At 39.1% G+C, this 26,506-nt stretch overlaps 1 protein-coding gene across 1 annotated transcript in view; it reads left to right on the top strand.

Moving 5' to 3' along the window:
- Nucleotides 1-15,739, top strand: part of LOC106087737 (phosphatidylinositide phosphatase SAC2) — a 40,785-nt gene extending 25,046 nt beyond the window's left edge. Inside the window, exons 9-12 of the mRNA XM_013252879.2 lie at nt 14-141; nt 4,084-4,754; nt 15,392-15,536; nt 15,606-15,739. Coding sequence (XP_013108333.2) covers nt 14-141; nt 4,084-4,754; nt 15,392-15,536; nt 15,606-15,737 — 1,076 coding nt within the window. The 3' untranslated portion in view covers nt 15,738-15,739. The remainder of the gene's footprint in view (nt 1-13; nt 142-4,083; nt 4,755-15,391; nt 15,537-15,605) is intronic.
- The last annotated feature ends 10,767 nt before the right edge of the window (nt 15,740-26,506 follow it).

Raw genomic sequence — 26,506 nt, 5'->3', positions numbered from 1 at the left:
CATGCCGTTACAGAATCTATGCAATCCATAGTGGAAATGTTTCGCATAGCTTTGGACACCGTGGGCAATGATGCCAAATTCATAACTGGTGGTGTGCTACAAAGACGTAAAAGCAAAAATCCTTTACTGGAAGTTCCCAAGGTAAGAAAGGGATTTGGTGGCGTGAAAGGTTTCTTCTATAATAGCATAGCAAATGCCGAAATAATTAGGGTTATTATTAGGATTAATCTTAATAACAGTTGATGGTATATCCCTGATTTTATGTTTATGGGCATAAAAAATGGATCAGCCTCTGCATCCACTAGGGTCACATAATTTTGCATCTTTTCGGAAAACACCTCGATATGAACTGTGTGGTATTTCGTGTACATGTCTCTATCTCTTCAAACGTTCTAGAATTATTGCCACGATTTTTGATTTGGCAACACTGTGCAGCATGAGCAATGCGACACCTTTTTAGGGAGAAGCTTTTACATGGCTGCCGTACCTCTGTCCACTGTCTTGGATTGATGGATCAAAACTAGAGAACAGCTTGGGTTTGGGGACTACATTTAGGTCTTAAGGGCTGAGATCTGTTTACGACTGCCTGACCAAACTAAGGTCCTGCAGGCGGACGACAACAACAACAGAACTCTGATATTGACATCTGAAAGTTCATGCTACACAGATGGATCACAGCTAGACGACAGAGGTGGCTTGGGGGTCTACATTGAAGTCCCAGAGACTTAGGCCTGATCGGACACCTGAAACAAAAATTGAGGTCGGGTGCAAGGTGCTGCTGCCGATGGCTTGGTGTTGGATTGAAGGAACTCGGATAAAAGCTAGAGAACAATAGTGCGTCTGGGGAGTCTACATTGAGGTCTCAAGGGCTAATATCTGTTTCCGTCATCCTGACCGCGGGAGGACGTGGGGTGCTAACATCTTTACGGACAGTAGACTAGCCATCAACGGAACGAAAGGGCAGCGAATTACTCGCATTTGAGAACTGCTATCAGTAAATTGTGCGAATGCGAAGTCTTTCGGCACGACGCAGTCACAACTAAGAGCGTGAGCAACGAACGTGCAAATAGCAGTGAAATACTCGGCCGGAGGACTAAAATCCTATGGGGGCAGACGAGGCATCGGAGGACGAAAACCTATGGGAGAAGACGAGGCTATGGCTTTCGGTATCATTACGAGTCAAATTGGACTATGGGCACACTTATGTAGAATAGGTGACAGCGTGCCCAGGGCATGTAGGGATGACGATGAGACGTTGGAACATATCCTATGTCAATGCTCAGCTTTCACAGCTAACGGGCCCTGGCACTTTTTCTGATTTAGAGCGCACAAGAAGCCGATTACTGGCTTAGGTCTATGTCCAAGGTGTCATGAAGCGGATAAGAATCCGGTCCCTATTTTAAAGCTTACATAAACAAGCCAATAACACTTTGCAATATACCGCCTTGCAGTGCACTTTAAAATATACCACTTTAAGATGTACGACTTTGCAATATAGAACATTGCAAATATACCATCGTGCAATGTACCACTTTGCATCATACCACTGTGCAATGGACCACTTTGGAATACACCACTTTGCAACATAACAATTTGCAATATGCCACTTCGCGATATACCACTTGGCAATTTGCAATATACCACTTTGCAATATACCACTTTGCAAAAAACTCCTATGTAATATAACACTTTAAAATACACTACTTTGCAATATAACACTTTACAAATGTGAAATATAACATTTTACAAAATAGCACTTACAATATACCACTTTGCAAAATATCACTTAGCAAAATATCATTGTGGAATATACCACTTTGCAAAATATCACTTAGCAAAGTATCATTGTGGAATATACCACTTTGCAAAATATCATTGTGGAGTGGTATATTCCAATAGCAATATACTACTTTTCATATACAACTTTGCAATGATACACTTTGCAATATAACACAGCAATATAGCACTTACCAATATACAACTTTGCAATATGCCACTTGCCAATATACAGCTTTGTAATACACAACTTTGCATTATACCACTTTGCAATATACCACTTTGCAATATACCACTTAACAATATACCGCCTTGCAATATACCACTTTGCCTATACCACTTTGCAATGTACCACTAAGCAATATACCAATTTGCAATATACCATTTTGCATTATAACACTTTACAAATGTGAAATATAACACTTTACAATATACCACATCACTTGGCAAAATGTCATTTTGGAATATACCACCTTTTATATACCACTTTGCAATGTACCACTTTGCATTGTACCACTTTGCAATATAACACTGCAATATAGCACTTGCAACATCAACTTTGCAACATACCACTTGCCAATATACAGCTTTGTAATAAACAACTTTGCAATATACCACTTTGCAATGTACTACTTAGCAATATACCACTTTACAATATACCATTTTGCAACATAACACTTTACAAAATACCACTGTACAATATACCACTTTGCATAATATCACTTGGCAAAATATCGTTTTTGAATATACCACTTTGCGTATACCACTTTACACACTTTACAATATACTACTTTGCATATACCAATTTGCAATAATACACTATGCAATATAACTCTGCAATATAGAACTTTGGAATATACAACTTTGCAATATACCACTTAACAATATACCACCTAACCATATACCACCTTGCATTATATCACTGCAATATACCACTTTGCAATATACCACTTAACAATATACCACCTAACCATATACCACCTTGCATTATATCACTACAATATACCACTTTGCAATATACCACTTTGCGTATACCACTTTGTAATATACCACTTAGTAATATACTACTTCGGATATACCACATTGCTGCATATGTCTTTGAAGTATACCACTTAACAATATACCCCTATGCACTATACCACTTAGTATAACACTTTGCAAAGCACGACTTTGCGATATACCACTTTGCAATATACGACTTTGCAATATACGACTTTGTAATATACCACATTGCAATGTACCACTTTGCATATACCATTATGCGTATAGCACTTAAAAATATACCCCTATGCAATATACCACTTAGTATAACACTTTGCAATATACCACTTTAAATAATATCACTTAGCAAAATACCATTTTGCAATATACCACTTTGCAATAACCACTTTGCATATACCACTTTGCAATATACCACTTAGCAATATACTACTTCGGATATACCACATTGCTGCATATGTCTTTGAAGTATACCACTTTGCAATATACCACTTAACAATATAGCCCCATGCACTATACCACTTAGTATAACACTTTGCAAAGTACGACTTTGCGATATACCACTTTGCACTATACGACTTTTTAATATACCACATTGCAATGTACCACTTTTCATATACCATTAAGCGTATACCACTTAAAAATATACCCCTATGCAAAATACCACTTAGTATAACACTTTGCAATATACCACTTTAAATAATATCACTTGGCAAAATACCATTTTGCAATATACCACTTTGCGTATACCACTTTGCAATATAACACTTTGCGTTACCACTTTGCAATATACCACTTTGCATATACCAATTTGCAATAATACACTATGCAATATAACACTGCAATATAGCACTTTGGAATATATTACTTTGCAATATACCACTTAACAATGTACCCCAAAGCACTATACCACTTAGTATAACACTTTGTAAAGTACGATTTTGCGATATACCACTTTGCAATATACCACTTTGCATATACCATTATGCGTATACCGCTTAAAAATATACCCCTATGCAATATATCACTTAGTATAACACTTTGCAATACACCACTTTGCAATATACCACTTTGCAATATACCACTTAGTAATATACCACTTCGAAAAATATTACTTTGCAACATACCACTTTCTTATATACCACTTTTCAACATACGACTTGCAATATAGCACTTTACCGTATGTTAACTATTTGATAGTATACCACTTTGCAGCATACCAGTTTGTTATCAATGCTATATACCAGTCTAAAGACCAAATTATTTTAATTTCCTTTTATTAATTTTGTTTGCCTTTTTATTTTACAGGGTATGCCAAGAAATCTTTCCGAATCTCAATTACTACAATTAAGTTCAAAAGCCTTCTCAAATGTCGCCGGTCAATTCTCAAAACTGGGCCAATCACTCAATCCCAATAAGAACAAGTCAACAACGAATAATGCCGCCACAGCAGCATCCTTTACAAATCAAACCGCTCAAATCAATCCCCAGGTAATGCGTCAATCACAATCTTCCATAGACAAGTGTATGGAGGCAACGGAGAAGCCCCTATTCACCGTAGGCAAATCCAAACTATCCACAAGCGGCTCAGATTCCGAAGAAAACGATAGCAGTTTATTTGAACCCGATGTGGATTCCGATACGGAATTAGCCATTTCGGCCAAGACAAATTTCAATTTCAACAACGACAACAATTTTCTACCTTCGGTGGGTATTGTCATGGGCAATGCACAAGAGGCAGTGGAAATTCAATCGCCCAATTCCGATATGAATATGCAACAGCTTATGGACAAAGATAATGCCATGAAGCATACGGAAAATGTCAATTCGATATCAATTTCCTCGGTGGCGAATAATGTCACCCTGCCCACGGGTCTATTGGAAAATGCACCACCCATACGACCTATTACACCCAATCCACAGATATGTGTGCAAGAAGATGTGAGTGCCTCGGGTTCGACGCCAGAGAATCAATCAAGGTCGGTATTTTATATGTGATTTCAGTACCAAAAGCAAAAAAAGCGAGACAATTGTTATGTGGTGGCTTGCGTGTTAAATGATAAATGTTACAATTTTCGCCCCTTATTTTACAATTATTTAATTATTTAACTTTCATACATATATACCTCATGTTTTTTTTCTCTTTATGTTTGTGTCTTAAAGCGTTGTGTAGTAGTAAGAAATTTATTTTGTTTTATATAACTTTTCATACACGCATATTCCTTTATATATGAAGAGTAGTATAGCAGCCGTTTGTACTTGTGAATTGTGAAGAAACAAAAGCAACATTTAAATGTGATTTGTTTTGTGCTATTTGTAGTATATTATTTATGTTTAATATTTATGATATGAGATTTATTACACATTTCCCTCAAATGATGATAATCCATAAAACAACTAAAAAGGAGCCTGGACGGGCCGAATTGAATCTTAGTTTTCTACCACTTTACCTTACCTAGCATTATGCCTAACCTAGTACTTTACCTTATCTACCACTTTACCATTCGTACTTTCTTTAAAATATCAAATCAGACTGTAGTTTCTTAGAGAGCTGTTGATGACCCAACTGAATTTTACGGTCCAAGTACCCTATAACTCTAGGGTCCAAGTACCATATAACTCTAGGGCTCTAAGCTTTGCCTAACATAGTACTTTAGCTTACCTGCCACTTTACCATATCAACTGTTTATGTAGAAAACGCTACATTGGCAGTACTTCTGCATAAACGTCGCTGTACCCCGCATTTGACGGCGATCGTTTCGGTCTTTCCTCCTTTGGGTTCTGGATGCCCTTTTTCTTTTTTTCGTTTTCCTTTTGGATACTCACTTATATTTCCGTACTTGACCGACTTGCAGCACTCGCGCAACGAAAAAGTGCTCCCGGAACACAAGTGGTGACATTCTAATGTTATATTTTTTTTATATATAAGCAAGGAGCCTTGTTTTCACAGAAGTTGAATAGAAATGAAATCATTGAAGATACAAAATCAAGTGAAATCATTAACAAAAAAAGGTAAATCTTGCTCAAAAGGCGCTGTGTATGCGTGTGCTCTTTGTTTTTACTCAACTGGTGGTGCCACGGACAGAGACGGTGCGTCGTCATTACTGAAAGGCAAAAGAACCGTGCACGCGAGGTAGTCGGAGATTGCGTTCAAGACTATAATCTGGAAAGGTTGGCTGTTCGCGCCAACACCAACCTTCCATCTAAATTGCAAATTTTTGCCCATGAAAATTCCACTAAGGAACAGGGGCAAACTTCTCACATATCATTAAGTGCAGTCCGATTCAAGTTTAAGCTCAATTAAAAGGGGCCTCCTTTTTATAGCCGAGTCCGAACGGCGTGCAGCAGTGCAACACCTCTTTGGAGAGAAGTTTTTCATGGCATAGTACCTCACAAATGTTGCCAGCATTAGGAGGGGAAAACCACCGCCGAAAATGTTTTTCTGATGGTCTCGCCAGGATTCGAACCCAGGCGTTCAGCGTCATAGACGGACGTGCTAACCTCTGCGCTACGGCTACGCCTCCACCTTTCATCTACCTTCTTTAAAATGTCAAATCAGAGGGTAGTTTCATAAGAGAGCTATTGATGACCCAACTAAATTTAAAGTTATAAGTACCCTATAACGGTCCAAGTACCCTATGACTCCACTCTCATTCACATAAAATTGTAAGGTACAAGTACCCTATGACTCATTCACATAAAATTGCAAGGTCCAACATACCTGCAACATCTATCATTTCAAGGTTCAAGCACCTGGAAGCCAACAACCACACACAAACTGAGCGTCCTGGATTCAAGTGCCTTGACGGCAAATAACACAACCTCAGCCTCCTAGGTTGAAGTGCCTGGACGCCAAATTACACATTCGTGACCTCGACAAAACCAAGTCATTGCTCACAGACGCAGTGAAGTGCCGCAGTTGCATCATTGGCGACAAACGCAGTACAGCACTTCCATCCTAATACAAGTCGTGCCCGGCATACACAGTCAAGGACAACAGTTCAATCTTGATAAAAGCCGTTCCCGGCATAGTCAAGGACGGCAGTTCAATCCTGGTTGTTGTTGTTGTTGTAGCAGTGTGTTGTACACCGAGGCGGCATCCCTTGCTGATGAAAGACTTCATCAGGTCAATCCGGTACGTACAACCGGCTGCGATGGGATTGTTCAATCCTGGTAAAAGCCGTTTCCGGCATACACAGTCAAGGACAGCAGTTTTATCCTGATACAAGTCTTTTCCGACTCATACAATGGATATTACCACGTTAGTGTTGTAGCAAGAGAAAGCCATTGTTGAGCTGAAGAAGGCTCCACTCGAAAGACGAACACGGGAGTTTTATCGCAAAAAGTTTGCTGAGATGGAAGCACTCTAGCAAAATATTGAACGAAACGATATCAAAACGCGATTAGTATCGGGATCTGAGTTACATCCTCATATTATATCTACGTTGCGATTTCCGCGGAGTACTGAGCAAAAGCCGATTAATGCGAGTCTCTCCTTCAAAAGGTATTACTGAAGCAAGGGAGAAGATTTTAATCAGTTATTAACAGGCGTAAAAGATCTGCCTCAGGAGTCTTCTACAAAGCCCTTCAATGAACGAAGCCCAATGTCAATCCATAACCGCAATGGAGAGGTAGTGGCCTATTATTTGGTTGTTGGAAGTCATAACAGGACACTATGTGCAAAATTTCAGCTAAATCGTACAAAAATTGTGGCTTACAGGGGCTTAAGAAGTCAAATCGGGAGATCGGTTTATGCAGGGGCTATATCGGATTTTTGACCGATTTGGACCGTACATGGCACAGTTGTCGGAAATCATAACAGGTCACTATTTGCTAAATTTTAGCCAAATCGGATAAAAATCGCGGCTTGTAAGGGCTCAAGATGTCATATCTGGAGATCGGTTTATGTGGGAGCCGTATGGTAGGGTTTAAAGTTTTTGAAGGAAAAATTGAATTTTTTGGGTTTTTCATCAAAATTTTGGAAGTGATCACCAATGAACCATACTTTTGTTCTACGGAGCTGAGTAAACGGAATGTAGCCTTTCAACTTTTCCAAGGGAAATATCTACGGCTGGAGGATATCATAAAAAAGAGGATATCATACTTAAGGCTATTGCGAAGTTGTTCACTAAGGAAGCCCGTGGTCCATCAGATTATAAACCGGTACAGAATTTAAAATCACCACAGTTATTGATCGTCGTCGTAGCCACATTTTCATGTGGAGGTGGCGATCCACGTCAAGCTCCTGTAGGTGAGCAATCTCGTTCCGGTCCAAACGACCGATGGCCATTTGTTATATAAAGACGCCAATAACTCGCCTTGCCATATCGATCATCATAGGCACTCAGTATTTGTGCAAGAGCCGGTGCCGCCCGTCCTCTCACTGAGACTCTCCGCTCGCTACCGCTGATTATCCGTGCCTGCCATTGCAGTTACTCCTTTTGGAGCATTTCACTATCCGCAACCTGTGGACGCGCCCGGTAGCACGCAGCTAAGCTTCACGCGACAGCAATGAACACCACACAGATTAGACCTCAAAGTTCCAGCCTTTGTGGTGCTCACAACTATCCCGTGCCGAGATAGTTTGAGGCTATCTCCATATTCGAAGGAGATATTCTCAAATGGCAACCGTTTGCTGATATATTTGATGAAATGATTCACTATCAAGGTAAACGTCTTCAGGATGCAGAACGATTTATTCGTCATCCGGAATTAACCTAAAAGGCACGGGCCAAACGAGGCATACAAAAGCAATCTTGCTTCTGGTATACAAAACCTTTATTCTGCATTACGATTGTAACGACAAGTTCTCCCTCTTGCGCTAGGGTAACCTCTCGGGACAGTCTGCCACAGAAATTTATATTTACGTCACCAGAGTAGAAAAAGACCCTGTTCTGATATAGTTACGACCTTTTTATTCAAAATTAGGTGTTAAGATTAGGATCTAGTCACAAAGTTACGGTTTCATGCGGGTCGTGTCCAATAAGGGGGACGTTGGCTGGTACGCCGTCACGTCTTAGTGTTCCCAGGACAACAAGAGGCAGGGGACGCAATTGGGTACGGTACTGGGCCGTCAGCCCCTGCAAGAAGTGATTGGAGAAGACGATACCTCATACGGCACTGCATCTCAGACTTTCTGTCTCCTACAGCGGACTCGTCGGTGGTGACATGTGTTTATTTTAATGTTTAATTTTTGATTCAAAGTATTGTTTAAGGAGGAAATCGACCGCATCTTCTTTTTATTTCCACATGACGATCCTGCCAACTTTGCGTATCTAAAAGTCACAATTGATCCTGATTTGCTCCAATCAGCAAAACATCCTTGCGTTGTTATCCGCAAAATATTAGAAGATACTGCCAAGACTGTCCGGGCATTCCGGTCCAAACCGAGGACCCTGGATAAAAAATCGGAATACTAAAGGCTGAACCCTTGTGAAAATTTGATTAAATGACCGAGCCAGCTCCAAAACCTCTGACGGTAGCTAAATATTGGAAGCGGACAAAAAAAGGCAGTCAAAGTCGATAAGGAACCGGTGGTGCCCGCAGTTCAACCGCCAAAAAGACGAGGAGAATTCCCTGGCGACTCAAAAGAGAAAAGTGATATGGTGGTGAGAGGTGTGGGATGTGGTGGTGACATGTGTGGAAAAAAGAAGAAGAAGAATTTTTTAAAGAGGATATCGATCTCATATTTTTATTTCCACATGGCGATCCTGCTAACTTTGCGTATCTAAAAGTGGCAATTGATCCAGATTTGCTTCAATCAGCAAAACATCCTTGCGTTGTTATCCGCAAAATATTAGAGGATACTGCCAAAACTGAATATTGAAAGCGGACAAAAAAGGCAGTCAAAGTCGATAAAGAACCGGTGGTGCCCGCAGTTCAACCGCCAAAAAGACGAGGAGAATACACCTGACGCCTCAGAAGAGAAAAGGCGATACTCATCAGATCGGTAAATAGTTCTCCCCCACCAAGCTGGAAAAACGCTTCGGCATATTGGAAAAGAATCGATGAGATCTATTTCCTCCTTAAACATCAAAATGAAATCAAAACTTTACATCAAATCAAACATTAAAATAAACTTCTTTTTATTTCCACAATAAAGTAATGTCATCAGGCATATATCTGCTTAATCCAACTACTCCCTTTGTGAAGACTTCTTTCTTGATCAGATGCAGCGCTGCGTCAGGTTTTCCCGGAACCCGGACGTGTTCTGCTTGCTTGGTCGAGCGATGTCGGAACGAGTCTGAACGCTTAAGTCTGCCACTCGTAAAGTCGGGGTCGGTAGAGTAGAGCGGTATAAGAAAGGAGTGAGAGATACTTCAACTACCGACGTGGCTACCGGGTTCGCCACCACGGATGTTTGGTGAAAGTCCGCGGGAAACGGGGTACGTCACCATGCTGGGTCGTAGACGTGACTACCGGTTGCGGGATCAATGAAGATTATGCACTGAAAACAGCGACAAGCTGGATACGTCTTCACGCCTGGGTCGAGGGCACGGCTAAGGGTGCAACTACCAGTTCGGTACCACGGACGATTATTCACCGAAGACTACGACAGGCGGTGTTCGTCTCCAACGCCTCTTTAATATCTCCTATGCATATTTATCAGAGGCGTAAAAGTTGACATGTCTGTCCATTACGCTGAAAGCATGGTTTCGAAGCTGGTAAAAAAGGAAAGAAAAAAATTTTACATCCTCTTATAATGGTAGAAGACCCTACCAGTTAAAGCTATGAAAAAGCTAGCTGTGTAAAACTTCTCTAAGGGAAGGTGTCTCTCAGCGACACGCCGACCGGACTCGGATATAAAATGGAGATCACTCATCGAAGAATGAGGGGATATACTATCTACTAAGTTATCTTTGGTCGTATTCCCTTAAGTTTAGATCAAGTCTGTATTGTATATCTTCTCTAAAGTCCCGGTAACTGTAAATCTGTGAAAGCCGGGTATTAGGATGTGGAAATCCTTCAACATCTCGTCGCCTTCCCAACATGCCCTTGTTGAAGACAAACTTACCTGGCTCGTTTTGCGCAACAGAGCATAGCAACCTAAACAAACAATTTTCAAATGTAACGGCTAAAGAGAGTGCGTGGCCAACCCAAGTTGTGGAGCGATAAATATGGCAACAATACATTATTTGCTATGGACGGCAACGCTGTCGACAGCTGACTACGTCTGTGAGCCTCACCTGGCTAGCGAGTGCAGAGCACAGCAAGGAGCTATTTTCGTTGATGATCGATTAACAAATGATTCCTGATGTTCAAAAAATGTAGTACCTAAAGACGAATGTTTCTGGCGGAGCAATTATCCTCATAAAGTCATCTGACAGCTGACTACGTCTGTGAGCCTCACCTGGTTAGCGAGTGCAGAGCACAGCAAGGAGCTATTTTCGTTGATGATCGATAAACAAATGATTCCTGATGTTCAAAAAATGTGGTACCTAAAGACGAATGTTTCTGGCGAAGCAATCATCCTCATAAAGTCATCTGACTTTGACAGAAGAAAACCACAACACTATTTGGTTAATTCTACAGGAGCGCTACAACAATAAAAGAGTGCAAGTGGCTACATTAGTGGAGAAGATCCTGAATCAACCAACCTGAACATCCTCTGGGGCTACAATCAAAGGCTTACATGACACATCGAGAGAATGTCGAGATAATGTCAGTTGTCATTAAATAACCTGGGCATTGAAACTTCTTCCTGGAATGCCATACTCCTGCCACTATTGATTAAAAAGACTGATTGTAACCTCCACATAAGATTTATACAATCACTAGGTAAACCCAAAGAGGTACCAACTATTGATGCATTTTTATAGTTTCTACACTACAGTTTCAATTAATGGAATCCATTGGACACAAAGATAAATCAGCCGGACAACAGAGCTCAAGCCATGCAGTCTCATCTGGGGCAGTATCTTGAAATGAAGCCTACAGATTGTGTGGCAATGTCAATCACCCGCTTTATCACTGCAAACAGTTCTTAGACATGGTGGAATCTGTCAGGCTAAAGTGGGTGCGTCAATTGTTTTAGGGTTAACCATTCACTAAGGGCCTGTCCAGCGAGCAGTTGCAGAAAATGCAGTAACAAACACAATACTTTGCTGCATCTGGAAACAAGGAACCAAAATTTATCTAAAAATCAAAATCCATCAACTTAACATTCCAACACACAAAACAGCGCAGGCCCAATCAACGCAGTGGCAATCTGTAAGGCATTTTTACTGTTTTTCCCCCATTTTCTTCTAGTTTCAAGTGCTGGAAGAAAAAACCCAAGAATAGAAAATAGTGACAGTTCTGACGTATCGTTTGAACTAACAACCACAAGATCTTCGAACTCAACACCATATATAAAACGTTTGCGAGCTTTGAATAACACGTCAAGCTGCCTAGGTTGGACAGACGAAGCTTGTAACGTTCCTCGGCCAATGTAACTGTTTCGCCCGGAAAAATTTGATCTGATGGTCGGTATTGGACCAGCTGGAATAAAACAGGTAACTGCTGTTATCGTGATGATTGAACTGAGAACCCTTGCTGTGCTGTGAACGTCCAAAGAGGACGGTTGTCATCGGATTGCGTCTTCAGTATGTTGCCTGAAACCTGATCAGTTTACCTTCTTCTGTTTAACATATGTTCGGTGCTCGGAGACTTTGAAGTCATTTGGTCAACGAAGCTCTAAGACAATAGGAACGTGGTCTGAGGCAAGTGTGACAATCATAAGCCATGGCGTGAGATCTATCAAATTAGAGCAATTTGCCGCAATCCCGGTTTGAGCGTCGTCGTCTATGGTGCAGAACTGAGAGTTGTCTAAACATTCCGCCGGATCCATACATTTCTGGTCTTTCACATAGCCTGAGTGACGGGGTCTATGGTGAGCATTAGGTTAGGTTGAAAAGAAGGGGTAGATATTAATCCGCCCCATGCCACTATTGAGATACACTTAAGCCAGTAATCGGTTTGTTGTGCGCTCTAAAAACTATAAAGTAACATCTAAAAAGAAAATTTTAAGTCAGGAATTAATTGTTTTCAATACCACTCCCCTAAGTTGGTTCATACCACTCCCCTAAAGTTGGTTCATGTCTGGTATTGTGTCTCCACCTAAGTGCCGGTATCTGTTAGACGCGAAAGCCGGGCAATGATAAAGGAAATGCTCCAACGTCTCATCATCTTCCTCGTATGCCCTTCACACTCGACGTCCTCGCGCACGGGTTAAGTTCTTGAACGGGCCATATCGGACCATATTTGGATATTGCTGCTATATAGACCGATTTTCCGATTGCCCATTAAAACTATATATTGTAGATCGATCTCCCGATAAAGGGTATGAAGACCATAAAAGCTTTATTTATTATTTGATTTTGCTGAAATTAACAACACTGGGTTATTTTAAGCCTCCCGACAGATGACCTTAATATGGATTAGATCGGTCCATATTTAGATATAGCTGCCATATAGACCGGTCTCCCGATAAAGGGTCTGAAGACCATAAAAGCTTTTTTTATTACCCGATTTCGCTGAAATTACCAACAGTGGATTATTTTAAGACTCCCGACATTTGCCGTAAATATGGTTCAGATAGGACAATATTTAGATATAGCTGTCATATAGATCGATCTCCCGATAATGGGTCTGAAGGCCACAAAAGCTTTATTTATTACCCGATTTCGATGAAATTTGCATCAATGGGTTATTTTAAGGCTCCCGAAATCTGAACTAAATATGGCTGAGATCGGAATATATTTAGATATAGCTGTCATATAAACCGATCTCCCGATAAAGAGTCTGAAGGCCATAAAAGATTTATTTTTTCCGATGCCTATGAAGGGTCTGAAGCCCATGAAAGCTCTATTTTTTAACCGATTTCGCTAAAATTTGAAACAGTGAGTTATTTTTAGCCTCCTGATATCCGACCTAAATATTGTTCAGGTCGGACTATATTTAGATATAGCTGCCATATAGACCGATCTGCCGATAAAGGGTCTGAAGCCCATAAAAGCTTTATTTATTACCCGATTTCCCTGAAATTCGAAACAGTGAGTAGGTTAAGACCTCTTAACATCCGACCTGAATATGGTTCAGATCGGACTATATTAAGATATAGCTGCCATATAAACCGATCTGCCGATGAGGGGTCTGAATCCCATAAATGCTTCATTTATTACCCGATTTCGTTGAAATTTAAAACAGTGAGTTTTTCTGAGCCTCACGATATCCGACCTTAATTTGGTTCAGATTGGTTTATAATTGGATATATCTGCCAAAAAACCAATATTTTGGTCTACAAAATTGACATTATCTACAAAGTTAACATTATGTATTACACGACCCAATATCCGTGCCGAGTTTGGTTGCTTAAGTTATCCAATTTTTACCGGATTGTGACGAAATAGGATTTACATATATATACCCGAGGTGGTGGGTATCCAAAGTTCGGCCTGGCCGAACTTAAAGCCTTTTTACTTTTTTATCTTGGCGGCGTCTATAACTCTATCGACCTGTTCACAGAAAAGCTTTCCGTTTTGCGCCCTCTAGTAATCTTATTGTATTCCTTCAGCCGTGTGTAATACACATCCCAATAAACTTCTGTAGAGCAGAGGTTAGCATGTCCGCCTATGACGCTGAACGCCTGGGTTCGAATTTTGGCGAGACCAACAGAAATAATTTTCAGCGGTGGTTATCCTCTCCTAATGTTGGCAACATTTGTGAGGTACTATGCCATGTAAAACTTCTCTCTGTCTACGGACCTATATCCCAATATTTCGAATCTCGCCGGTCACACAGGGGTTTTTTGGGCTGATTTGCTTTCCCGAAGAAGGCAACTATCTTGTTGCCATACGTGAAGTGTGTTTTTAGGCGTCAAAGTAAAAAAATTTTTAACTTTTGCACTTTGCTTCTGTGGGGTTTGTTGGCAGAGTTGCATTTTTAATGCGTTTTTAATATGCGTGCATAGTATGTAACTGCACCTTTATGGCTTTGCGTGTGGCATTTGCATTTTTGTTGTTGTCCGAGCCTGCATAACAAGACAAATATCTATAGTTACACTACGGGTCATATGCAAAACGTAAAGGGGAAGATGGGTGCATGTAACTTTTTGTATTTAAACCAGTGTCGGGCACATGTGCTAGTTTCTATTTAATTTCCACTTCATAACCTTGACTATCAATAATAACAATTGGTTGTTGATTATGAATCTCAAAACTTAAGCTTGCCAAGATTTAATTTCAGATAATTTATTACATAAACTTTGTAAACGGATTATCATCATTAGTATTATTTTACCATAGTTTTACAATAATCGGTTGTACTATTTTATGAATGTATTATATATATATATATATATATATATATATATATATAGTCGTTGTCAACATTATTCCTTTTATTATTTATGCACTCAAAGCTTTAAATGCACAAATATTTTATGTATGTATGTGTTCGTTCCATGATATAGGACATTCAAGAAATATTAAGAAAAACTATGACCCTAGAACAATAAAGATATGAAATATGAAACAAAAAAAAACCACAACAACTTTCAATTTGATTCTCTTTTATTCATGAACAACAAACAATTATGGGATTTTTGATAAAAATTTAAAAAAAAAAAAAAACACAGATCTACATCACCCAAAGATCTAAAGTTGCCAATAGAAGCGGGCAAATTGAAACAACTCAAACAAATGACCAGTCCATTATCCAAGATAGCCAAGGGAGTACAAAGTATTGGCATGAATTTGGATCCCAGGAAAATAGCCACCAAGGTGGGATATGAAAATGTTATAAAAATTAAAAACAAAAAATCTAAAACTTTTAAACTTTCTTTTTCCTAGTCTGGCGTCTTAACTCCAACCTCCACCAGTTCAGCTGATAATACACCACCCGAAAGAAGCACCAACAACAAATTGCAATTGGAGGAAATGTGGCAGGAGCATAAATGCAAATCGAAATTGATAGCCTTGTAAATGCTGAATAGCCTTGTAAATGCTGAAAAAAGCAGGGGAGGAACCAAAGAAAAATAACTCCTTACTTGTTGACATTGTATTGCTAGCATAACGGTTAAATCCAAACATGTATTATTAATCACCATGTACTTATAGCAATTACAAATGTGTTAGTACACACTCACTGCAACGCCCCCCATAATGCAAAAAATACTATGCATACTAATACTTGAAACTCAGCAAACCCAACAACAACAACAAATAACACTAAGAATTAATGCAATTACCTACATACAACTATAACCTACTCTATACTTATGATGATAAGATTACTTCAAATATTTTAGTACAAACAGTCGGTGTTGAGAAAGCAAATCCTTGTGATTGTAAAGAAGAAAAACAAAGAGTACGATGGCATTGCATTTTGTTAAAGTTCAAAGATAGGCTTTATAAGTTTTATAAGTATCAATCGCATATGGGACATTCCATGATAAAATATTACTTTATTTTAATTGGACGTAGAATAATGTTCCAAGCGCTTCGAGCTTCTGCGTTCATTCTAAAATCTCTGACACCAGTTTCAAGGTGTCTCCCAATCACATATGGGGCATTCCATGATAAAATATTACTTTATTTTAATTGGACGTAAAATAATGTTCCAAGCGCTTCGAGCTTCTGCGTTCATTCTAAAATCTCTGACACCAAGTTCCAAGGTGTCTTCCACCACTTGATCTTTTCATCGGGCTTTTGGTCGTCTCGGTTTGCATTAACACAAACAGGTCCATATATTTTACGAAGAATTTCTCTCTCTCTCTCAAACACTCCAAGTACTGCCTCGTCTGATTTCACAAGTACCCAGGCCTCAAAACCATATAACAACACCGGTTGTTGTTGTAGCAGTTTGTGTTCTATCTTTCGTCTGCTTAATTCTGTTGAGTGTCCAGATCCAGGAACTCTGCGACTAAGATCGGGTGCGTCTACAGGGATCTGGGTCTGAGTCAAGTGGGTCTGGCTGGGCAGTTAAACAGGTGACGTGTATCGTGCAGTCCCTGGTTACAATCGGGGCAAACATCTTGCACGTCGGCATCAATCTTTGCTCTGTAGGAGTTGAGGTGGCTGCATCTGCCGGAACGTAATTGAGCCAAAAAAGAATGTTTGCCGGGGGAGGTCAATTTCTCCAGGTACAGTGGAAGGCGGTCTCCAAGAACTACATTCACCCGGTAGCAATTCACCGCATCGCTACCGTGCCTGCATGAATGACCTGCTTGATCTAGAGGTTCTCTATTGTAGCGCCGGACCTCACATTCTAGATCATATAAACCTACCTTAAGGCCACTGGGCGGTGAATACCTATCCATAAGATGATGATTTGGATGGTCTCTGCGATAACAGTCCACAAGGTCTTGTTTAGACAGCAACTAGTTGTAGGATCTTTGTCCCATGATGGAGGTGGTCGACATGAGAACTGAGCAGACAGCCCGTCGCAGTTCGAAGGGTGGCATTATCACATATCTGTATTACAATGCGTGTCACAAAGCTGACGGGACCACATTGGCGCTGCATAACATATCACCGACCGGCCAATTGCTTTGTATATTGTCAACAAGGTTTCTTTGTCAGCATCCCAAGAGCTGCCGGCAAGTGACTTGGGGATCTTGTTTCTGTTGTGTTGATGTAGACACATTTTCATGTGGAGGTGGCGATCCTTGTCAAAATCCTGTATGTGAGCAAGTCCGTTCCGATCTATATGACCGATCGCCGCGGGAACATGGTGGCCATTGGTTATTTAAAGGCGCCAATAACTCGCCTTGTCATATCGAACATTATAGGCACCCAGTATTTGTGCAAGCGCAGGTGACGCCCGGCCTCTCACTGAGGAGACTCTCCGCTGGATACCGCTGATTGTCCGCGACTGCCGTTACAGTCGTATGGAGCATTCTACTATCCGCAACCTGTGGACTCGCCCGGTAGCTCACAGCTAAGCTTTTCGTGACAGCCATGAACACCACACAAAAATCGGAGCTCAATGTTCCAGCCTGTGTGGTGCTCGCAGCTATCCCGTGCCGGGCAAGCGTGTATGTAGTGAACAATGTGGCTGAAGATTTGCTGGCAGATATCTTAAAATTTTTTGCAGCGAAATAAGAGGAAGTTGTGGAGGTAGATGTTTAACCTATCGCAGATGTCATCAATGGATCAATGATCGTACAATCGTCCGCATATGACGATAGGTGCAATGCCACAAGGGCCATCCTATCACATGGCCTGGGCTGATTGAAGCCATGGCAAATGTGTGCGATGATGGCATGTAGAGCAGTTGTTGTGCTATGCAGTATTCGAAATCCATACTGATGCTCGCGAATGGAAATTCTCCAACTAGACTCGGGAGGACTAGTCCCTCAAGCGTCTGGCTGCTGGTAAGAGTGGGGAGATCGGTCTATACGACTCCCCCTTAATCAGATTTTTCCAGGCTTCAGTGGTCCTCAGGTTTAGGTCTGTCCCTCGTCCAGACATCGGGTACTATAAGAGTGTTCATAGACAGGTTGAGCACAGTCGTAAGGCATTCCATGATGTTGTAGCGGTGTGCTATACAATGAGGCGGCAGCCCTTGGCAATGAAGAACTCCATCGGGTCAATCCGGTACGTACAAACGGCTGCCATAGGATTGCTGCCCATCTTCCAGACATCGGGTACTATAAGAGTGTTCAAAGACAGGTTTTGAGGGCAGTCGTGAGGCATTACATAGGATTGCTGCCCATATTCCAGACATCGGGTACTATAAGAGTGTTCAAAGACAGGTTGAGGGCATTCGTGAGGCATTCCATCTAGTGGTTCAAGAAGTCAAAATCCAAGATCGGTATTTATGGCACCTATATCAGGTTATGGACCAATTTGAAACATACTTAGCACAGTTGTTGGAAGTTATAACACAACACTTCACGCACAATTTCAGCCAATTCGGATGAGAATTGCGCCCTCTATTGGCTAAAGAAGTCAGGATCCAAGACCGGTTTATATGGCACCAATATCAGGTTATGGATCGATTTGAACCATACTTAGCATATTTGTTGGAAGTCATAATGGAACACTTTATGCCAAATTTCAGCTAAATCGGATGAGAATTTCGCCCTCTATTGGCTAAAGAAGTCAAGATCCAAGATCAGTTTATATGGCAACTATATGAGGTTAGGGACCGATTTGAACCATATTTAGCACAGTTGCTGGAAATCATAACAAAACACTTCATACAAAATTTCAGCCAAATCGGATGACAATTGCGCTCTCTATTGCCTAAAGAAGTCAAAATCCAAGATCGGTTTATATGGCAGCTATATCAAGTTATGGACCGATTTGAACCATACTTAGAACAGTTGTTGAAAGTCACAACGGAACACTTAATGCCAAATTTCAGCCAAATCGAATGACAATTGCGCCCTCTAGAGGCTCAAGAAGTCAAGACCCCAGATCGGTTTATATGGCAGCTATATCAGGTTATAAAGCGATTTGGAGCATACTTAGCACAGTTGTTGGAAGTGATACCAAAACACCACGAGCAAAATTTCAGCCAAATCGGATAACAATTGCGCCCTCTAAATGCTCAAGAAGTCAAAATCCAAGATCGGTTTATATAGCAGCTATATCAAAACATGGACCGATTTGGCCCATTCACAATCCCAACTGACCTACACATATAAGATATATTTGTGCATAATTTCAAGCGGCTAGCTTTACTCTATCGAAAGTTAGCGTGCTTTCGACAGACGGACGGACGGACATGGCTAGATCGATTTAAAATGTCATGACGACCTAGAATATATATATACCTTTTGGGGTCTTAGACGCATGTTTCGAGGTGTTACAAGCGGAATGACAAAATTAGTATAACCCCATCCTATGGTGGAGAGTATAAAAATGATAAAATATAGAAAGGATTTTTCTGCATATAAGATCAAAATTTCAAAGGAGTCTTTGTTCCATACATAACCTATATACGGAGATTTGGACTTTGCTTAAGAGATTGTTGGTTATCAATGAGCTAGAGCTTGAATCGGAGGGCTCTAATTCATATAAGAGGAATATTCCTGCTTTACTTTTCTGGAACTTACAATCAACCAAAACTTTTGATTAGTTCAATTTTGTGTGGAGTGCCCCATATGCTTTGTATATTTTTAATTTATATATTTTAGTTAGCATAAGTTTTAGTTATACATGAAAAAAAAGCTTCTATAGATTGTAATTTTGTGTTTAATTCAAAAAACACCTCGCTTGTTTTCTCATTCCCCAAACTACTATCCCTAGAGCGTGTGATCCATAAGATATTAAGAATATTTGCTATATATTTTCTCACTGACTGTCCGCCGCCGCCCATATCGTCGATTATTACGATATGTGTGGTTATTAGAATGGATTATGATAAATCATAATCGTACATTGTGCTTTACAGTTTAACATTTTTGTTTTTGTGTAATAGTATATTATTCAACCAATAAAATTATGCATGATTGTAGGGAATTTACAAAAACAAAATCTTAAAAAAGAAAAACACGAAAACTAAACCAACTACCATTAAATGTTTATTATAGCATGCAATATTTTCAATTTGATTAATTTTAATTTATTATTATTATTATTATTATTATTAGAGTTAAATATTATATTTTTGTATTATTAAATGCCGCGCAAAAAGTTTTTATTAAAAAATATATGTTAAATAATTTAAAATTTCATAATAATCTTTAAAAGTGTTATACACTGTTATAAAGGGACGTTTTGGATCCTTAATAAGAATACAGGCCAACTCTATATATTTTATAGTGAACGATCAGTATCCTGTATCCTTTCCCAACAAACTGCTCATTCATATAGTGATTTAATGAGCTCTGCATCTTGGGTAGTTGTCAGTCAGTCAGTCTCTGAGGGATGTTTGCAATTTTCAGATAGTAGTTGAGCAAAAACTTCTCTAGTGAGCGCTGGTCACTGCCCCGGCTACTGAGAAAACCGAGTCGTGATTCCCTCTCGATGTGTGTGAAGCATTCGGGGAAACGAGACTTAGTTGTGGGCGGAGGGAACACACACATAAGCCGAGGCTCAAGTATTTAAGGGATACTAGACGAAACGCTTACTGCTGAGGTTACCTAAACATGATTCACTCACGGCGTGATCCAGGTACTTGGTTACCGAGAGTAGGCAATTGAAATGAACGCGTGATAGGTTAGGTGGTTGTTGTAGCAGTTTGTTGTGTTCTATCTTTCGTCTGCTTGATTCTATTGAGTGTCTAGATCGAGGAACTCTGCGACTAAGATGGGTCTGAGTCGAGTGGGTGTGGCTGGGCAGTTAAACAGGTGACGTTTGGTTCCTGGTCACAATCGGGACATGCATCATGCACATCAGCATCAATCCTTGCTCTGTAGTAGTTGAGGCGGCTGCATCTGCCGGATCGTAATTGAGTCAAAACCACTCTGGTTTGCCGAGGGAGGTCAATTTCTTCAGGTGCAACATAAGACGATCGTTCTGGAAGGACTACATTCACCCAATATTATCGTTTATTTCAAAATGCAAGTCTAATGATTAACCGAACAAGATCGATAGAGGTTGACGGTTGACCGATTAATCGTTCAATATGTCTAATAAAACAAAACGGGACATTTTTTGAGATTTTATCTTTGAGATATTTCTCATATATGTATGTCGATTTGAATTGGGAAAAGGGACCCTATTTATATGATCTTCCTTTTTGGATTAAAGTAAAATATTCCCATCCCAATTGAATGAAATTTTAGACAAATTTTACAAGTAAAAGCGTGCTAAGTTCGGCCGGGCTGAATCTTGGGAACCCACCACCACAGATTTTGCTAATATATGGTTAGAGGTTAGCATGTCCGCCTTTGACGCTAAACGCCTGGATTCGAATCCTGGCGAGACCATCAAAAATAAAAAATTTCAGCGGTGGTTTTCCCCTCCTAATGCTGGCAAAATTTGTGAGATATTATACCATGGAAAACTTCTCTCCAAAGAGGTGTAGCACTGCGGCACTCCGTTCGGACTCGGCCATAAAAAGGAGCCCCTTATCATTGAGCTTAGACTTAAATCGGACTGCACTCATTGATATGTGAAAAGTTTGCCCCTGTTCCTTAGTGGAATGTTTATGGGCAAAATTTTCAAATTTGAATATTTAGTTATAGACAGATTTGGACCGTATTTGGCTCAGTTGTTCAAAATTTCGGCCGAATTGTACAATAATTGCGGTTTCCATAAGCTTAAAAAGTCAAAGTTGTTGGAAGTCATAACAGAACACTATATGCAAAAGTTCAGCCAAATCGGACAAAAATTGCGGCTTTCAGGCGCTCAAGAAGTCAAATCGGGAGATCGGTTTATATAGGAGCTATATCAGGTTCTTGACCGATTTATACCGTACTTGGCACAGTTGTTGGAAGTCATAACAAAACACCACGTGCAAAATTTCTGCCAAATCGGACAAAAATTGCGGCTTTCAGGGTCTCAAGAAGTCAAATCGGGGGATCGGTTTTTATGAGAGCTATATCATGTTATAGGCTCAGGGGTTACCAGGGGCTCAAGAAGTGAAATCGGGAGATCTGTTTAAATGGGAGCTATATCAGGTCATAGAACGATTTAGACCGTACTTGGCACAGTTGTGAGAAGTCATAACGGAACACTATGTGTAAAATTTCAGCCAAATCGGATGAAAATTAAGGCTTTCAGGGGCTCAAGAAGTAAAATCGGGAGATCGGTTTATATGGGAGCTATATCAGGTTCTTGACCGATTCAAACCGTATTTGATACAGTTGTTGGAAGTCATAACGGAACACTATGCATATTTTACTCGTAAATACCTTTCATTTGAGTCCCATATTGCCATGGTCGGTAAATATATCCGATTTAGGGGTGTTTTGGGGGTTGGGGTGGTCCCCCAAACACTTGGTCCGACAATTGGATATCAAATACGTTTTGTAATCTAAAATACCTTTCATATGAGTCCCATATTGTCGTGATTGGTGTATTTATATAGTTGGTAAGTTTTGGGGGTGGGGCGCCCCCCTAGGTACCCCATACGAAATTTGGATACTAAATTTTTGTTTGTAGGTTATATATATATAAGCTTGACTCCTTCGAAAGTTAGCGTGCTTTCGACAGACAGACGGACGGACGGACATGGCTAGATCGACTTAAAAGGACATGACGATCAAGAATATCTATACCTTATGGGGTCTTAGACGCATATTTCTAGGTGTTACCAACAGAATGACGAAATTAGTATATCCCCACCCTATGGTGGAGGGTATAAAAATTTTCAGCGATGGTTTTCTCCTCCTAATGCTGGCAACATCTGTGAAGTACTATGCCGTGTAAAATTTCTCTCCAAAGAGGTGTCGCACTGAATCACTTTCTGATTCGATTTAGATATGTCCGTCTGTCTGTCTGTCCGTGCGTCTGTCCATGTTAATTTGTGTACAAACTACTGGTCGAAATTTTCATCCGATCGTCTGCAAATTTTTTAATGGGCATGTTTTTCGCCCCAGAGACGAAGCCTATAGAAATTGGAAAAAATCGGTTCAGGTTTGGATATGACTCCCATATATATGTTCGACCGATTTCCAGTAATACAGCAATAAAATGGTAATTTGTTAACCGATTCTCTTGAAATTTGGTAGTAATGATTTTCTTATGACTCTCAATAGTATTGGTGAACTTCATAAAAATCGGTTCAGATTTGGATATAGCTCCCATATATATGTTCGTCCGATTTCCAGTAATACAGCAATAAAATGGTCATTTGTTAATGGATTCTCTTGAAATTTGGTAGGAAGGATTTTCTTATGACACTCAATATTACTGGTAAATTTCATAGAAATCGGTTCAGATTTGGATATAGCTCCCATATATATGTTCGTCCGATTTCCAGTAATACAGCCATAAAATTGTCATTTGTTAACCGATTCTCTCGAAGTTTGGCATGAAGGATTTTCTTATGACTCTCGATATTACAGGTCAATTTCATAGAAATCGGTTCAGATTTGGATATAGCTCCCATATATATGATCGTCCGATTTGCAGTAATACAGCAATAAAATGGTGATTTGTTGACCGATTCTCTTGAAATTTGGTAGCAACGATTTTCATATGACTCTCAATAGTATTGGTGAACTTCATAAAAATCGGTTCAGATTTGGATATAGCTCCCATATATATGTACGTCCTATTTCCAGTAATACAGCAATATAATGGTCATTTGTTAACCGATTCTCTCAAAATTTGGCAGGAAGGATTTTCTTATGACTCTCGATATTACTGGTAAATTTCATAGAAATCGGTTCAGTTTTGGATATAGCTCCCATATACAGGGTGGCTGATGAAAGCCGCTACCAAAAAAAAATGTAATAACTTTTTTTCTATTTAATAATAATAATTTAATAATTAATTTAATTAATTAATTAATTAATTTAATTAATAATAATTTAATAATGAATTTAATAATTTAATTTAACATGAATAAAAGAAAAATGTATTCCATACACCGAAAAAAAAATGTAGCAATATTCATCATTGTAGCAATATTCATCAGCCACCCTGTATATGTTCGTCCGATTTGCAGTAATACAGCAATAAATGGTGATTTGTTGACCTATTCTCTCGAAATTTGGCAGGAAGGATTTTCTAATGACTTTCAAAAGTATTGGTAAATTTCATAAAAATCGGTTCAGATTTGGATATAGCTCCCATATATGTGTTCGTCCGATTTCCAGTAATACAGCCCTAAAATGGTCATTTGATAACCGATTCTCTCGAAATTTGTCAGGAAGGATTTTCTAATGACTTTCAAAAGTATTGGTAAATTTCATAGAAATCGGTTCAGATTTGGATATAGCTCCCATATATATGTTCGTCCGATTTGCAGTAATACAGCAATAAAATGGTGATTTGCTGACCGATTCTCTTGAAATTTGGCAGGAAGGATTTTCTTATGACTCTCAATAGTATTGGTAAATTTCATAAAAATCGGTTCAGATTTGGATATAGTTCCCATATATATGTTCGTCCGATTTGCAGTAATACAGCAATAAAATGGTGATTTGCTGACCGATTCTCTTGAAATTTGGCAGGAAGGATTTTCATATGACTCTCAATAGTATTGGTAAATTTCATAAAAATCGGTTCAGATTTGGATATAGCTCCCATATATATGTTCGTCCGATTTCCAGTAATACAGCCCTAAAATGGTCATTTGTTAACCGATTCTCTCGAAATTTGTCAGGAAGGATTTTCTAATGACTTTCAAAAGTATTGGTAAATTTCATAGAAATCGGTTCAGATTTGGATATAGCTCCCATATATATGTTCGCCCGATTTCCAGTAATACAGCAATAAATGGTGATTTGTCGACCTATTCTCTCGAAATTTGGCAGGAAGGATTTTCTTATGACACTCGATATTACTGGTAAATTTCATAGAAATCGGTTCAGATTTGGATATAGCTCCCATATATATGTTCGTCCGATTTCCAGTAATACAGCCATAAAATTGTCATTTGTTAACCGATTCTCTCGAAATTTGGCAGGAAGGATTTTCTTATGACTCTCGATATTACAGCTAAATTTCATAGAAATCGGTTCAGATTTGGATATAGTTCCCATATATATGTTCGTCCGATTTGCAGTAATACAGCAATAAAATGGTGATTTGTTGACCGATTCTCTTGAAATTTGGTAGGAATGATTTTCTTATGACTCTCAATAGTATTGGTGAATTTCATAAAAATCGGTTTAGATTGGGATATAGCTCCCATATATATGTTCGTCCGATTTGCAGTAATATAGCAATAAAATGGTCAATTGTAAACCGATTCTCTCAAAATTTGGCAGGAAGGATTTTCTTATGACTCTCGATATTACTGGTAAATTTCATAGAAATCGGTTCAGTTTTGGATATAGCTCCCATATATATGTTCGCCAGATTTTGGGTAATTTGCATTAATGTTGTCAAACTTAGTTGTTTCAGTTTGAACATATTTGCTCGCCGAGGTCCATCATAATTGGTTCAGAATTGGATATAGCTCCCACATTCTTCTTATAGGTTAGATGTAGGGTATTATACAGCGGCACCGCCCGACTTTTTCCCTTCCTTACTGGTTTGAGTTGTATTTATAAGGTCATTCGACATCCATGCCAATTATGGTATGGATATTGCTTTCATGTAGAACGATGTCCCTATTTATTTAAAAAAAATTCTTTAACAAATTTATTTGCATGAATTTTATTTTAGATCTTTCTATTCTAGAGTTTTTTCTAAAAAAAAAATATTTTATGTGATTGTTAGTAAATACGTAATTACTTTATTTTTTGTGATCATGAAAATTTTAATATTTTTGAAAAAAAAAAAATTTTTTTTAAATAAAAATAAATAAATCGAAAAAAATTTAAAAATATTATTAAAAACAAAAATAGATATTATAACACTGCAGCAATTTTATTTCAAATAATTTGCATTTGAAATGCTTACGAGTTATACGACACGATATTATTATTATTATTATTAATGCAATATTTGCCAACTTTATACATTAATACTGAAGAACAACAATAAACAAACATACAAAAGATTTAATTAAAGAGGAACATTTGGAACACTTTTAAAGTTTATTGACACCAAAACCAATAAAAACCTACAAAAAACAAAACACTATTAAGACTTGCCACAAAGATATATACTAACGAAACATACACACATTGGACTTAGGACACTTCATTTATGATATATGCGACAAAAGGTATTGTATC

The sequence above is a fragment of the Stomoxys calcitrans genome, chromosome 2, assembly GCF_963082655.1.
Source record: "Stomoxys calcitrans chromosome 2, idStoCalc2.1, whole genome shotgun sequence".
Classification (NCBI taxonomy): domain Eukaryota; kingdom Metazoa; phylum Arthropoda; class Insecta; order Diptera; family Muscidae; genus Stomoxys; species Stomoxys calcitrans.
The sequence above is the reverse complement of the archived record's forward strand: the minus strand, read 5'-3'. Positions and strand labels throughout refer to the sequence as shown.